This window comes from Schistocerca americana, chromosome 9 (genome assembly GCF_021461395.2).
Source record: "Schistocerca americana isolate TAMUIC-IGC-003095 chromosome 9, iqSchAmer2.1, whole genome shotgun sequence".
In the NCBI taxonomy this organism is placed as follows: domain Eukaryota; kingdom Metazoa; phylum Arthropoda; class Insecta; order Orthoptera; family Acrididae; genus Schistocerca; species Schistocerca americana.
The window spans coordinates 173,290,920-173,305,152 of NC_060127.1; the positions used below are offsets into that span (position 1 = coordinate 173,290,920).

At 41.8% G+C, this 14,233-nt stretch overlaps 1 protein-coding gene across 1 annotated transcript in view; it reads left to right on the top strand.

The window, feature by feature from the left end:
- The first annotated feature begins 621 nt into the window (after window positions 1–621).
- LOC124550786 overlaps window positions 622–14,233 on the top strand; it is a 223,375-nt gene continuing 209,763 nt past the window's right edge. Inside the window, exon 1 of the mRNA XM_047125509.1 lies at window positions 622–786. Within this exon, the coding sequence (XP_046981465.1) occupies window positions 628–786 (159 nt within the window). The 5' untranslated portion in view covers window positions 622–627. The remainder of the gene's footprint in view (window positions 787–14,233) is intronic.

The window sequence follows — 14,233 nt, forward strand, 5'->3', positions numbered from 1 at the left end:
ATTTGATCGCCGGCCGGTGTGGCCGTGCGGTTCTAGGCGTTTCAGTCTGGAACCGCGTGACGGCTTCGGTCGCAGGTTCGAATCCTGCCTCGGACGTGGATGTGTGTGATGTTCTTAGGGTAGCTAGGTTTAAGTAGTTCTAAGTTGTAGGGAACTGATGACCACAGATGTTAAGTCCCATAGTGATCAGAGCCATTTGAACCATTTGATAAACCATTCCCAAGTAAAAACAGGTGTTCACATTATTTTGGTTATCCTCTGTATGTGCAAAACAAACATGTTTTTCAGGCCACTGAAGACGGCTCGTAAGGTAAAAAGAAGCTAAACGTGTATAGCAGGAAATAAACAGTCTTTTATTGATCGCATAGATTGATTACATGCCTATTGTCAGAGTAGCAGCTAAGGACGACGGCTGCCGAGTCACGCTTTCTCTGAGTAGCGCCGTTGCACACGGTGCACGGTCGGTGTTTTCGGAGACGGCAGCCGGGCGGTCGCCTCTGCAAATAATACATGACGCGGCCGAGTGGTGCGGCGAAGTGAGGTTATCGGCTGGAGGCGATGCGGCCCGTCTGCATGGTGGGGTAGATACGGGCGCGGCGCGACAGATACGGGCCAGTGGGACCCGAGATGTGGTTCATCGCGCTGCTGCTACTGACCGCCTCCGCAGCCGGCGGCCGCGTGTCGACGGCCGCGTCGTCGGCGCCGACCACCGCAGCCGCGGCCGCGGTCGAGGCCACCACCTCGGTGCCTTCGCGGTCCGCGAGGGCGTCCGCTCGAGTAGAGACGGTGAGTGACCATCTGGACCTTCCCTCATCTACATCTACATGATTACTCTGCAATTCACATTTAAGTGCTTGGCAGAGGGTTCATCGAACCACAATCATACTATCTCTCTACCATTCCACTCCCGAACAGCGCGCGGGAAAAACGAACACCTAAACCTTTCTGTTCGAGCTCTGATTTCTCTTATTTTATTTTGATCATCATTCCTACCTATGTAGGTTGGGCTCAACAAAATATTTTCGCATTCGGAAGAGAAAGTTGGTGACTGAAAATTCGTAAATAGATCTCGCCGCGACGAGAAACGTCTTTGCTTTAATGACTTCCATCCCAACTCGCGTATCATATCTGCCACACTCTCTCCCCTATTACGTGATAATACAAAACGAGCTGCCCTTTTTTGCACCCTTTCGATGTCCTCCGTCAATTCCACCTGGTAAGGATCCCACACCGCGCAGCAATATTCTAACAGAGGACGAACGAGTGTAGTGTAAGCTGTCTCTTTAGTGGACTTGTTGCATCTTCTAAGTGTCCTGCCGATGAAATGCAATCTTTGGCTCGCCTTCCCCACAATGTTATCTATATGGTCTTTACAACTGAAGTTGTTCGTAATTTTAACACCAAGGCACTTAGTTGAATTGACAGCCTTCAGAATTGTACTATTTATCGAGTAATCGAATTCCTACGGATTTCTTTTGGAACTCGTGTGGTTCACCTCACACTTTTCGTTATTTAGCGTCAACTGCCACCTACAACACCATACAGCAATCTTTTCTAAATCGCTTTGCAACTGATACTGGTCTTCGGATGACCTTACTAGACGGTAAATTACAGCATCATCTGCGAACAACCGAAGAGAACTGCTCAGATTGTCACCCAGGTCATTTATATAGATCAGGAACAGCAGAGGTCCCAGGACGCTTCCCTGGGGAACACCTGTTATAACTTCAATTTTACTCGATGATTTCCCGTCTATTACTACGAACTGCGTCCTTCCTGACAGGAAATCACGAATCCAGTCGCACAACTGAGACGATACCCCATAGGCCCGCAGCTTGATTAGAAATCGCTTGTGAGGAACGGTGTCAAAAGCTTTCCGGAAATCCAGAAATACGGAATCAACTTGAGATCCCCTGTCAGAAGCTCTCCTGCGAACCTTGCAGAACTAACACTCCTGAAAGAAAATATATTGCGGAGACATGGCTTAACCACAGCCTAGGGGGTGTTTTCAGAATGAGATTTCCACTCTGCAGCGGAGTGTGCGCTGATATGAAACTTCCTGGCAGATTAAAACTGTGTGCCAGACCGAGACTCGAACTCGGGACCTTTGTCTTTTGCGTGCAAGTGCTCTACCAGGAGAGCTTCTGCAAAGTTTGGAACGTAGGAGGCGAGGTACTGGCAGAAGTAAAGCTGTGAGGACGGGGCGTGAGTCGTGCTTGGGTAGCTCAGTTGGTAGAGCACTTGCCCGCGAAAGGCAAAGGTCCCGATTTCGAGTCTCGATCCGGCACACAGTTTTAATCTGCCAGGAAATTTCATATCAGCGCACACTCCGCTGTAGAGTGAAAATTTCATTCTAGGGTTTGACTTTCTGACGGCGACGAAGTTCAAAAATTGAGACTGGGGATTTAAGGGGGGTAGGACATCAAACGTGACGACTTGGAGCAGGAGAGGCACCACAGCACATTTTAATTTCCACTGTCTATACTTTTACAAATAAATTAATAAAACTTTGTCAGAATGACCAGGAAGGGTTCAGAATCCACACTCATAGCAGTGGAAGTTCGAAAACATAACGAAGCAATTTTTTTTTTTTACTTACTAATGGCAGCATTTGTTGCTATAGGTCCACTTTTCTTCATAAGTGAGGGAGATGATTCGATGAATTTTGCACAGCATACAAACCATACTTAAAGGTGTGTGAAACTCTAGAATTTTCGAGATCTATTAAAAACTGTGATAAAAATTGAGGCAGTTAACTAGAAAATTTGTGTTTTTTCTAAACATGAAGTTTAAAATACAACAGATCATTCGTTTTTCATAAATTAAATAAATTCTAGAGTTTAATACATCTGGAAGTATGGTATGTATGCTGTGCAAAATTCATCGAAGAATCTCTCTAACTTATGAAGAAAAGTGTACCTATAGCAACAAATGCAGCCATTAGCAAGTGAAATAATGATGAAATTTCACACGTAAAAAAAGTTATTTTGTTATGTTTTCGAACTTCCATTGCAATGAGTGTGAATCCTGAATCCTTCCTGGTGATGCTGACAAAGGTTTATGAATTTATTTGTGAAAGTATAGACAGTGGAAATTAAAATGTCCTGTGATGCCTCTCCTGCTCCAAGTCGGCCCCTTTGACGTCCTACCCCCTAAGTCGGCTACGCCATTTTCGATGTAATCAACCTGGCATCGCCGGCCACGGTGGCCGAGCGGTTCTAGGCGCTTCAGCCCGGAGCCGAGCGACTGGTACGGTCGCAGGTTCGAATCCTGCCTCGGGCATGGATGTGTGTGTTGTCCTTAGGTTAGTTAGGTTTAAGTAGTTCTAAGTTCTTGGGGACTGATGACCTCAGATGTTAAGTCCCATAGTGCTCAGAGCCATTTGAACCATTTTTGAACCAACCTGGCATCTGCCTGTAGCGATTTAGGTAAACCACGGAAAACCTAACTGTGGATGGCTGGACAATGTATTGATGATGATGTTTAGTTTGGGGGGCGCTCAACTGCGGAATCATCAGCGCTCGCACAAAGTCCCAATTTTTACACAGTCCAGTCTAGCAACTGTCACGAATGACGATGATGATGATGATGAAATGAGGAGGACAACACAAACACCCAGTCCCCGGGCAGAGAAAATCCCCAACCCGGCCGGGAACCGAACCTGGGGCCCCGTAATCCAGAGGCAGCAATGCTAGCCACCAGACCACGAGCTGCTGACAAAATTTATTGAACCGCTGATCTCCAGAATTCACGTCCAGTGTATTACCACTTCGTTCAGCGTACGACCTTGACCCCAGGGCTCTAACGACATTGTCGTCGATGGATGATTAAACCCTGATCTTTGTAAAGACTCCCGTTTACGATCAAACTTGTTGCTCAAATTCGCTCTTATCTATCCACGGATATGCCAACCAAGCCCGTAGATGATCCAACAAGTTTTTCAGTTTAACCTCGCTTCTGAAGCAGAGGCTGCTTGTACGCTGTATTTCGACACTTGTGGCTACGAATGCAGATAAAACATTTCTGGCACTGACTCCGGCACAGTCTTTATAGAAAAAGAAGAAGAAAACAATCGCTGGTGAAGGAAATGGCTTAAATGAGTGAGAAATATGCACTGAAAACCTGTTAAAGGCAATGTTACACTCGAAACATGATGATCAAGTGAACTTTCTCCAAATAGACAGTGAAGCTCTTAATAACTTGTTTAGAGCCACTTCACCCTCGCACTGGAAGAAATGATGCAAGTATGCGAACAGTTATACTCTTGTACTTGGTCCTCTAATGACGGTTAGTTGAAAAACATCATCGTGGGAGCATATACCCTACATCGTCCATTGAAGAAGTGGAGGGCTCACATATGTTTTATTTTAACGCACTCCCGCTTGTATCTTATCTGCAGAATAATGACGCCCTTTTTAACCTCTTTCTGCGTGATACCAGGTATATCGCAGGAAAAGACGCGACACCTCGACTATTTGGCAACTGCTAGTGCAGTTTTATTTTTACCCTTGATCGTAATTTCCATAGTTGTGCAAGCTGACGATAGATTGTAATAAAACTTTCTTTCACCAAACATATGCGACTAATCATCAACACAAACAACATTTGCAACTTGTCAAATTATCCATCAGCCGAAATTCCTCTCAAATATGACAAACATGTACTGTATTTGGTTAACAGTACCGTTATTTATTTATTTGGAGTCGTAAGTTTTGTGACTAGTTATACGAGGTCCGCCATGAATTCCTTTCCTGTGCCAACCTATTCATCTCACAGTAGCATCCTACCTCCTCAGTTATCTACTGGATCTATTCCAATCTCCGTATTCCTCTACAGCTTTTACCCTCTACAGCTCCCTCTAGCACCACGGATGTTATTCCGGTTATCTTAACGCATATCCTATCAACCTATCCATTCTTCTTGTCAGTGTTTTCCATATTTTCCTTCCGTCGCAGATTCTGCGAAGAACCTCCTCATTCCTTACCTTATCAGTGCACCTAATTTTCAACATTCTTCCGTAGCCTCACAAGTCAAAAGCTTCGATTCTCTTCTGTTCCGGTTTACCCATAGTCCGTGTTTTGCTACTATACAATGCTGTGCTCCGAATAAATATTCGCAGAAATTTCTTCCTCAAATTAAGGCCTATGTTTCTTACTGGTACATTTCTCTTGGCCAGGAATGCCCTTTTAGACAATGCTAGTCTACGTTCTACATCCTCCTTGCTCCGTCCGTCATGAGTTATTTTACTACCTGATAGTAGAATTTCTTAAGTTCGTTTGCTTCGTGATCACCGATTCTGATGTTAAGTTTCTCGCTTTTTCATTTCTGCTACTTCTCGTTACTTTCGTCTTTCTTCTGTTTACTCTCTGTCCATGTTCTGTAGTCAGTTGAGTCTTCATTCATTCTACAGACCCTGTAATTCCGTCACTTTCTCCGAGGACAGCATTTTCATTGGCAATTCTCATAATTGCATCCTTTCATCTAGAATTTTAATCTCACTCTTGAGCATTTATTTTCGTCGTTGTTTCCTCGATGTATAGATTCAACAGTAGGTACGACGGACTATATCCCTGCCTTACACCGTTTTTGACCGTTCTTCGTCTTCCTCTTGGTTTTTGTACATATTGTAATTACCCATCTTTTCCTATAGCTTAACCCTGTTTTTTTCTCAGAATTCTGAACATTATCCGCTATTTGACATTGCAGAACGCCTTTTCCAAGTCGACAAATCCTATGAACATATCTTCATTTTTCTTCAGTCTTGCAACCGCAACGTCAGAACTCACTCAGTGGTGCATTTACTTTTCCTAAAGCCAATCGTCATCCAACAGATCCTCAATTTTATTTCCGTTCTTCTGTATGTTGTTCATCTCAGCCACTTGGATCATGGGATGCTTATCAGATTGTGCGATACTTCTCGCACTTGTCGGCTCTTGTTATCTTCGGAATTGTGTGGATTATGTTTCTTCGAAAGTCTGATGGTATATCGCCAGTCTCTGGATAAAGTCATATCTAAACTAAACAATATAGAAAGTTTACTTAGTAATTCAATCACTGTAGTCCAGTGACATAATTCTGACCGGTGAGAAATTCCATTTGGGGCGCAATCTTAGGTCCACTATTGTTCATCACATATGCAAATGACCTTCATCTAATATGCGACAAGCATAGTTCTTTTGCAAATAATACTAGTATAGCTGTAATCAGGCATACATACAAAACCAAGAAAATAGTAAAAAAGTACTTCAACCTATCACCGACCGGTTTCTGCACACGGTTTCTCCCTCAATTTTAAAAGAGACATAACATATTCAGATCTGCTCCTCTGCAGGTACTACACCAACGATAAGTGTAACGCAAGATGAGGAAATAATAAATAGGATGTAAACTGCAAAATTCTCAGGTCTCCACACTGATGAAAATTTAAACTGGAAAAAGCACATTTTCGAACTCTTAGTTCCAACACGTTTGCACTTAGAATCATCGCAAATTTTATGGAAATACAAATCAATAAGTTGACATATTTTACAAACTTAATTCAATAATGTCACATTGAATAATTTCCTGGTGTATCTCATGCTTAAGAAAGAAACTCTTCATTGCTTAAAAACGTGCTGTAAGAGTAATAAACAGTGCACAGAGACGGTCATATTGTAGACATATTTTTAAAGAACTGGGCATTCTGGTTACTACTTCACAGTACGTTTATTCCCTCATGAATCTTGTTGTAAATAATCCACTGCAGTTCAAATGGAACAATGATGTATATAATTGCAGAACCGAGAAAGAAAATGACATTCATTACTCCACATTAAGAGTGTCTTTAGCACAAAAGGGACGTAAGTGCTGCAACAAGAATTTTTGATAACTTACTGGGAGATATAAAATATCAGACAGATAGCAAACTTAAAATTTGGAAACAAACGAAAGAAGCTTCTCCTTGCCAAATCTTTAATTCTATACAAGAATTTCTATTTCTGTAATGTGTAAATGGTGATGGGGAGAAATCTCTAACTCATACCTATAGATATTTTTAAAAAAGAAAAAACTGTTTTATATATTTTCAGCATTTAGCAGTATTTAAAAATTAAGTTGTGATGTGTATTTAAAATGACTCGTTCCGCAATATTACTATTTGTCGTGCAAATGATCCACGGAACATGAAACTAACAAACTAACAAATTCTTTCCAACTCACTGTCAGCTCCGTTCAACTGTTCTTCCAATGCCGCCTGTGACAGAACTTCAACGTCATCGGCAAACCTAAAAAGATTTCGGTTCTTCTCCACGTAATTTAATCCCCTTTCCAGATTTCTCCTTGGTTTCCTTTACTGCTTGTTAACTGTGTAGATTCAATAACGTCAGGGAAACGTTACAACTCTATCGCACTCCCTTCTGATTTATGACTTTCCTATCACGTCCTTCGACTCTTAACTGCAGTCTGGGTTCCATACATGTCTGACCTAGACAGCGGAAATTTCGCCAGCGCTCTCGGCATGTCCCTCATTTCGAAATCCAGTGCTACATCTAAATTCACACTGTGGAAAACTCAGTGAGGTGCATGGTAGAGGATACGTTTCGCTCATTTTCATTAAGTATGGTGCACGTAAAGAATGCCTCTGAGCGCGCTGTAATTGAGACTAATTACAGCTCCTCGTTCTTAAGAAAGCGACATGTTGGAGTCTGAGCTAAATTCTGGTGTTCTAACAATGTTGTAAGTAGTCTTTGAAAGTATCTAATGAAGACTGTTTAATGATGAGAGGTTGCGGAATGTATCTCATAAAATGAAAATGATTTGGTAATTTCTAATTAAAAGAACTTTGAGCATTGACAATATTAAATGAAACTAACCTTGTCGTGGAAACGCTCACTCGCTGTGACTATACATTTCGTGTCAACATCTAGTTTATTTCACTGCGCAACAAATGGGTTCTGTAATTCGGCTCTGACATCATCTTACCTGCAACGGGCGCCGTAGCGTTGATGCCAATGACAATGCTGTTGCGACGTAATAAGCTGAAAGAGAAAAGCACTGCACTTCGCGCTACAATTTACCACGTATCAACAAAGACAACACCGTACCCACTCTTCGTTCTGTCGATTTGCTAACAATGCTCTTAGTACTCACTGCATTCAGAATGGATTCAAAATGTATGTCATTTAAGAAAAGTGAGAGGATCATTATAAATTAAAAACAGAATGAGATCAGGACTTATTTAACTTTCTCAAAATTTCATTTCTAGCATTTAAACTCCGTTTAATAAAATTAGTCATGCTTTTAAACTCTATCACAGACAAGTATTGTTGTATAAAATTGCTATCATTTTTACTTTTAAGTTATTAAAATCTACTAACAGAGGTTGATGGAACTTGCTAACATCTTGGACATATAATTGATAAATCGTCTCCATTAGCTAACACTCGATATCACTGAACAGTCAAAATTAACAAACTATTGTAATCACTAAATGTTTGCAAAGCAATGCGACGAATATCTTTTGCTTGCTGAGTCGTTTCTACATGAAAATCAAATTCCGAAAATCATTCCTCCAATAATATTCAATTCTTAGCTATTCTCAAATTCTCAAAATGTCTCATCGTCAAAACGGAACCACTTGCTCTGCCCCTGAGCTCCTCACCTAAGCCAATCCATCGCCTACACATCTCGTCCAAGACTCGACTATCACTCGCTCTCTCCTCTATTGCTGTTCTGCCGACCGCACCCTATTTTACTAAACAGTGCCTCTTTTACTGTGGAAAATTATATCTTAGGAAACGGATATAAACAAACTAAGTCCAAACAGGCGTTAATGGTACAGCGGTACCGACCAGCCGCCATGTCATCCTCAGCCCTTAGGTGTCACCAGATGCAGTAAGGGAGAGGCATGTGCTCAACACACCGCAGTTTTCGCGAGCGATGCCGCTACTTCTCGATCAAATAGCTCCTCAATTGGACTAACAAGGACTAAGTGCACCCTGCTTGCTAACAGTAATCGGCAGACCTGGACCGCGATCCATCTAAGCGCTAGGCAACGCCCGCAGTGCTTCCTTCGGTGATGCGATGGGAACCGGTGTTACCATTGCGGCAAGGCCGTTGGCATACAAGAGATGGATACATTACAGTAAGTCGATGTAATAAAAATAGAGTTGAAAAATTATTTTTATAAATCAAATTTCTTGATGATATAAGTGGCACACATTGTGTTTGTCTAAGATTCTTCCATGCTTTGAAGTCAAAGTGATCTATAAAATGTTTCTACATCATGGAAAGTAGGTGGTTGTCTGCCTACATGAATCTTTCATCTTTCGCGAAGTGAGTGACCTCTACCTTCATGCTTCTGTCAGTTCTCTTTCTTAAACATTTCAGTGACGCTCTTTGGTGAGTCAAACAAATCTCTGACTTTGTAAGACCTGACGTCGTTGGGTGAAATTGATAAAGTTATCTGTATTAGTTGTTAAGATTCTAAGAGCCTTGATTACAATAAATAAAATTACGATTTATTGTTTACCGATTTCAGTTGGCTAAGTGCCATCCTCAGATCACTCTTATTAAAGAATCAGTCCCTCTATACAATGCTGGCCATAGTTCCATCGTTACAAAAAAATGGTTCAAATGGCTCTGAGCACTATGCGTCTTAACTTCTGAGGTCATTAGCCGCCTAAACCTTAGAACTAATTAAACCTAACTAACCTAAGGACATCACACACATCCATGCCCGAGGCAGGATTCGAACGGTCGCTCGGCTCCAGACTGTAGCGCCTAGAACCGCACGGCCACTCCGGCCGGCAATCGTTACAAATAAGACGACCAGACCTGTTCGTCATCATCGATTTCGTACAAATTCATGCCATATGCAGTGCTTGGCCAGAAATGAAATTGACAGTAGAGGAACATTTATGGTAAGGTGGTATTCAGGCAGCGGTTGGCCCACAGGAAACGGTTCAGATCGGTAATCCGAGGGTCTTGGGGTCGAGTCCCAGCGCGGAAATTTCGATTCCTTTATTTTCAGTCGATACGTTACACTGCAAATAAACCGAAATAATACTCAATATATTGTGTTTATTGACATTTCCATGTTGTTGTTGTTGTGGTCTTCAGTCCTGAGACTGGCTTGATGCAGCTCTCCATGCTACTCTATCCAGTGCAAGCTTCTTCATCTCCCAGTACCTACTGCAGCCTACATCCTTCTGAATCTGCTTAGTGTAATCATCTCTTGGTCTCCCTCTGCGACTTTTACCCTCCACGCTGCCCTCCAATACTAAATTGATGATCCCTTGATGTCTCAGAACATGTCCTACCAACCGATCCCTTCTTCTAGTCAAGTTGTGCCACAAGTTCCTCTTCTCCCCAATTCTACTCAATACCTGCTCATTAGTTATGTGATTTACCCATCTAATTTTCAGCATTCTTCTGTAGCACCACATTTCGACAGCTTCTATTCTCTTCTTGTCTAAGCTATTTATCGTCCACGTTTCACCGCCATACATGGCTACACTCCATACAAATACTTTCAGAAGCGACTTACTGACATTTAAATCTAAACTCGATGTTAACAAATTTTTCTTCTTCAGAAACGCTTTCCTTCCCATTTCCAGTCTACATTTTATACCCTTTCTACTTCGACCATCATCAGTTAATTTGCTCCACAAATAGCAAACTCCTTTACTATTTTAAGTGTCTCATTTCCTAATCTAATTCCCTCAGCATCACCCGACTTAATTCAACTACATTCCATTATCCTCGTTTTGCTTTTGTTGATGTCCATCTTACCCTCCTTTCAAGACACTGTCCATTCCGTTCAACTGCTCTTCCAAGTCCTTTGCTGTCCTGACAGAATTACAATGTCATCGGCGAACCTCAAAGATTTTATTTCTTTTCCATGGATTTTAATACCTACTCCGAACTTTTCTTTTGTTTCCTTTATTGCTTGCTCAATATACAGATTGAATAACATTGGGGATAGGCCACAACCCTGTCTCACTCCCTTCCCAACCACTGCTTCCCTTTCATACCCCTCGACTCTTATAACTGCCATCTGGTTTCTGTACAAATTGTAAATAGCCGCCGGCCGCGGTGGCGGTGCGGTTCTCGGCGCTGCTGTCCGGAACCGCAGGACTGCTACGGTCGCAGGTTCGAATCCTGCCTCGGGCATGGATGTGCGTCATGTTCTTAGGTTAGTTAGGTTTAAGTAGTTCTAAGTTCTAGGGGACTGATGACCTAAGATGTTAAGTCCCATAGTGCTCAGAGCCATTTGAACCATTTGTAAATAGCTTTTCGCTCTCTGTATTTTGCCCCTGCCACCTGCAGAATTTGAAAGAGATTATTCCAATCAACATTGTCAAAATCTTTCTCTAAGTCTACAAATGCTAGAAACGTAGGTTTGCCTTTTCTTAATCTAGCTTCTAAAATAAGTCGTAGGGTCAGTATTGCCTCACGTGTTCCCATATTTCTACGGAATCCAAACTGATTTTCCCTGAGGCCGCCATCTACCTGTTTTCTCATTCGTCTGTAAAGAATTCGCGTTAGTATTTTGCAGCCGTGACTTATTAAACTGATAGTTCGGTAATTTTCACATCTGTCAACACCTGTTTTCTTTGGGATTGGAATTATTACATTCTTTTTGAAATCTGAGGGTATTTTGCCTGTCTCACACATTTTGCTCACCATATGGTAGAGTTTTGTCAGGATTGGCTCTCCCAAGGCTGTCAGTAGTTGTAATTGAATGTTGTCTACTCCCGGGGCCTTGTTTCGACTCAGGCCTTTCAGTGCTCTGTCAAACTCTTCACGCAATATCATATCTCCCATTTCATCTTCATCCACATCCTCTTCCATTTCCATAATGTTGTCCTCAAGTACATCGCCCTTGTATAGACCCTCTAGATGCTCATTCCACGTTTCTGCTTTCCCTTCTTTGCTTAGAACTGGGTTTCCATCAAAGCTCTTGATATTCATGCAAGTGGTTCTCCTTTCTCCAAAGGTGTCTTTAATTTTCCTGTAGGCAATATCTATCTTACCCCTAGTGAAATAAGCCTCTACATCCTTACATTTGTGCTCTAGCCATCCCTGCTTAGCCATTTTGCACTTCCTGTCGATATCATTTTTGAGACGTTTGTATTCCTTTTTGCCTGCTTCATTTACTGCATTATTATATTTTCTCCTGTCATCAGTAAAATTCAATATTTCTTCTGTTACCCAAGGATTTCTACTAGCCCTCGTCTTTTTACCTACTTGATCCTCTGCTGCCTTCACTATTTCATCCTTAAAAGCTACCCATTCTTCTTCTACTGTATTTCTTTCCCCCATTCTTGTCAATTGTTCCCTTATGCTCTCGCTGAAACTCATTTTCATAAAAGACATGAATAGGAAAAGCAAAGGAAAATTTGAATGTGCAAATAAATTTCAGGAACGCTTTTCAAGGCGTGCACGAGAACTTCGTGTATAAAATTAGATGCTTTTTGATTTTGCAGTTTATGATTTAGACATGCTGGGATGATACCCATCGTAAAGACAGGGGAGCATTAATGTTATCAGAATCTTGCACACGTTATCAACGCCGCATTGTCGCAATTACATGGTTGTTTTAAAGTGTCTATAGTGGAACAAACTTTATTTACGTTCATAAAAGGTTCTCTCTCATAGCAGAGTTAGGCATCATTTCGCCAAATATTGGCGAGGATCGTTGACGATGTACAGTGCAATGTGTTCACGCTATGTGATTAATTTTCAAGCTTTTTGGTCAAGTTCTTTGCCTGACGATGAAAACAGACGTTGCAGGGTTGCACTAGCGTTGTGAATTTGGGGTAGGGATACCATCCACCCTGATATATCGGACCTTCTTGTCGCGAAATCTCGGCAAGACCCAATTTTGTTCCGATTTTGAAAAATACTGTTACGAGCTTGGCTTAAGTACTGAAGGACCGCCATCTGTTAGCCCTACATGTAAGTGAAGCCTCAGTTTGTTTTATTTATATCAACAAGTCAACAATCTTACAGTGCCAGATTAACGACAAGCTAACTTTCATGGAGTTTTATTAATACCTAAAAGTGAAAAAACGCTTCCTGAAAAAGGTGAAATCTTCCGAAAAATAGGGTGTACCAACTATTTCTGCAGCTACAAATTCCATGTAATTGTGCTCCAATAAAAAGTAATTATATTAAATAAATTTTTTACTTCATTTCTACACCCCCACCTCAAAATGTCCCGACGAGGTCCCAGCTAGATATGGCAACCCTAATTTGGGGGCACCGCTTTTATTCTGCACGATAGCACTCCTTCTGAATCTTGAAAAATCTTATCCTATAAGTGTGATTTTGTTTGTCCTTGCAACGAGTTAATTAAGACAATAAATTTCTTCTCGTGCGAGTAGGGCTTCACCATAGTAAACTTCTTTTTCTGTAAGTCTATTGTACGTTTCCCAGATTTTAATGAGATAATGACGATATTCTTAAATTTTGCCTGGTACTCATACTTTGGCTTTTTGAATCCTAGTATCAAAATTTTCCTTTGTCAAGATAGGACGCACAAGCCGTTACCTTTGAGATTTGACAGCCCCCAAGCGGTTGCCTGAACCTACAACTATCCCACCAGACATTATACTACACGCAGATAGCCTTAATTCTAAAAATACATCTACAGAGTTTCTTTCAGTCAATACTCATGTAAACTGTTTAACACCCGTACTAATTACGTCGGCCTGTCGTTATCAACAGACCTTAAATACTAAGCCTACTGCTGCATCGCGTCATGCTATGAGTCAAAAGTTCCATGAGTCAGTCTTCGAGTGGGTACCTCACACAAATATTGACTCATAGCATGATCCGGTGCGGCCACCGGCCAAGAAGTATTTGTAGGCTCTTGATAATGACTAAGGCGAATCGTGCTTCGCTAGCTGTCCGTAGAGCGCTTAGCGGCGAAAGGCACACAGTTTATAATCTGTCACGAAGTTTCAATGACTACTCTGTTGAAATCGATATTGCCATCCAACATTTTACGCCAGCTTTGGCTAAAATAAAAACATATAATCAGAAATATTTCACTGAAATGATGCTCTCTGCCGGCAACGTGGCAAATATGGACAAATTCGGTAATGCACTTCTGCAGCCCGCAATTTAACTTAAGAACCAAAGAAACTTGTACACCTGCCCAATATCGTGTAGGGTCCCCGCGAGCACACAGATGTGCCGTAACACGGCGTGGTGTCGATTGATGTGGTGCTGGAGGGAATTGACTCCA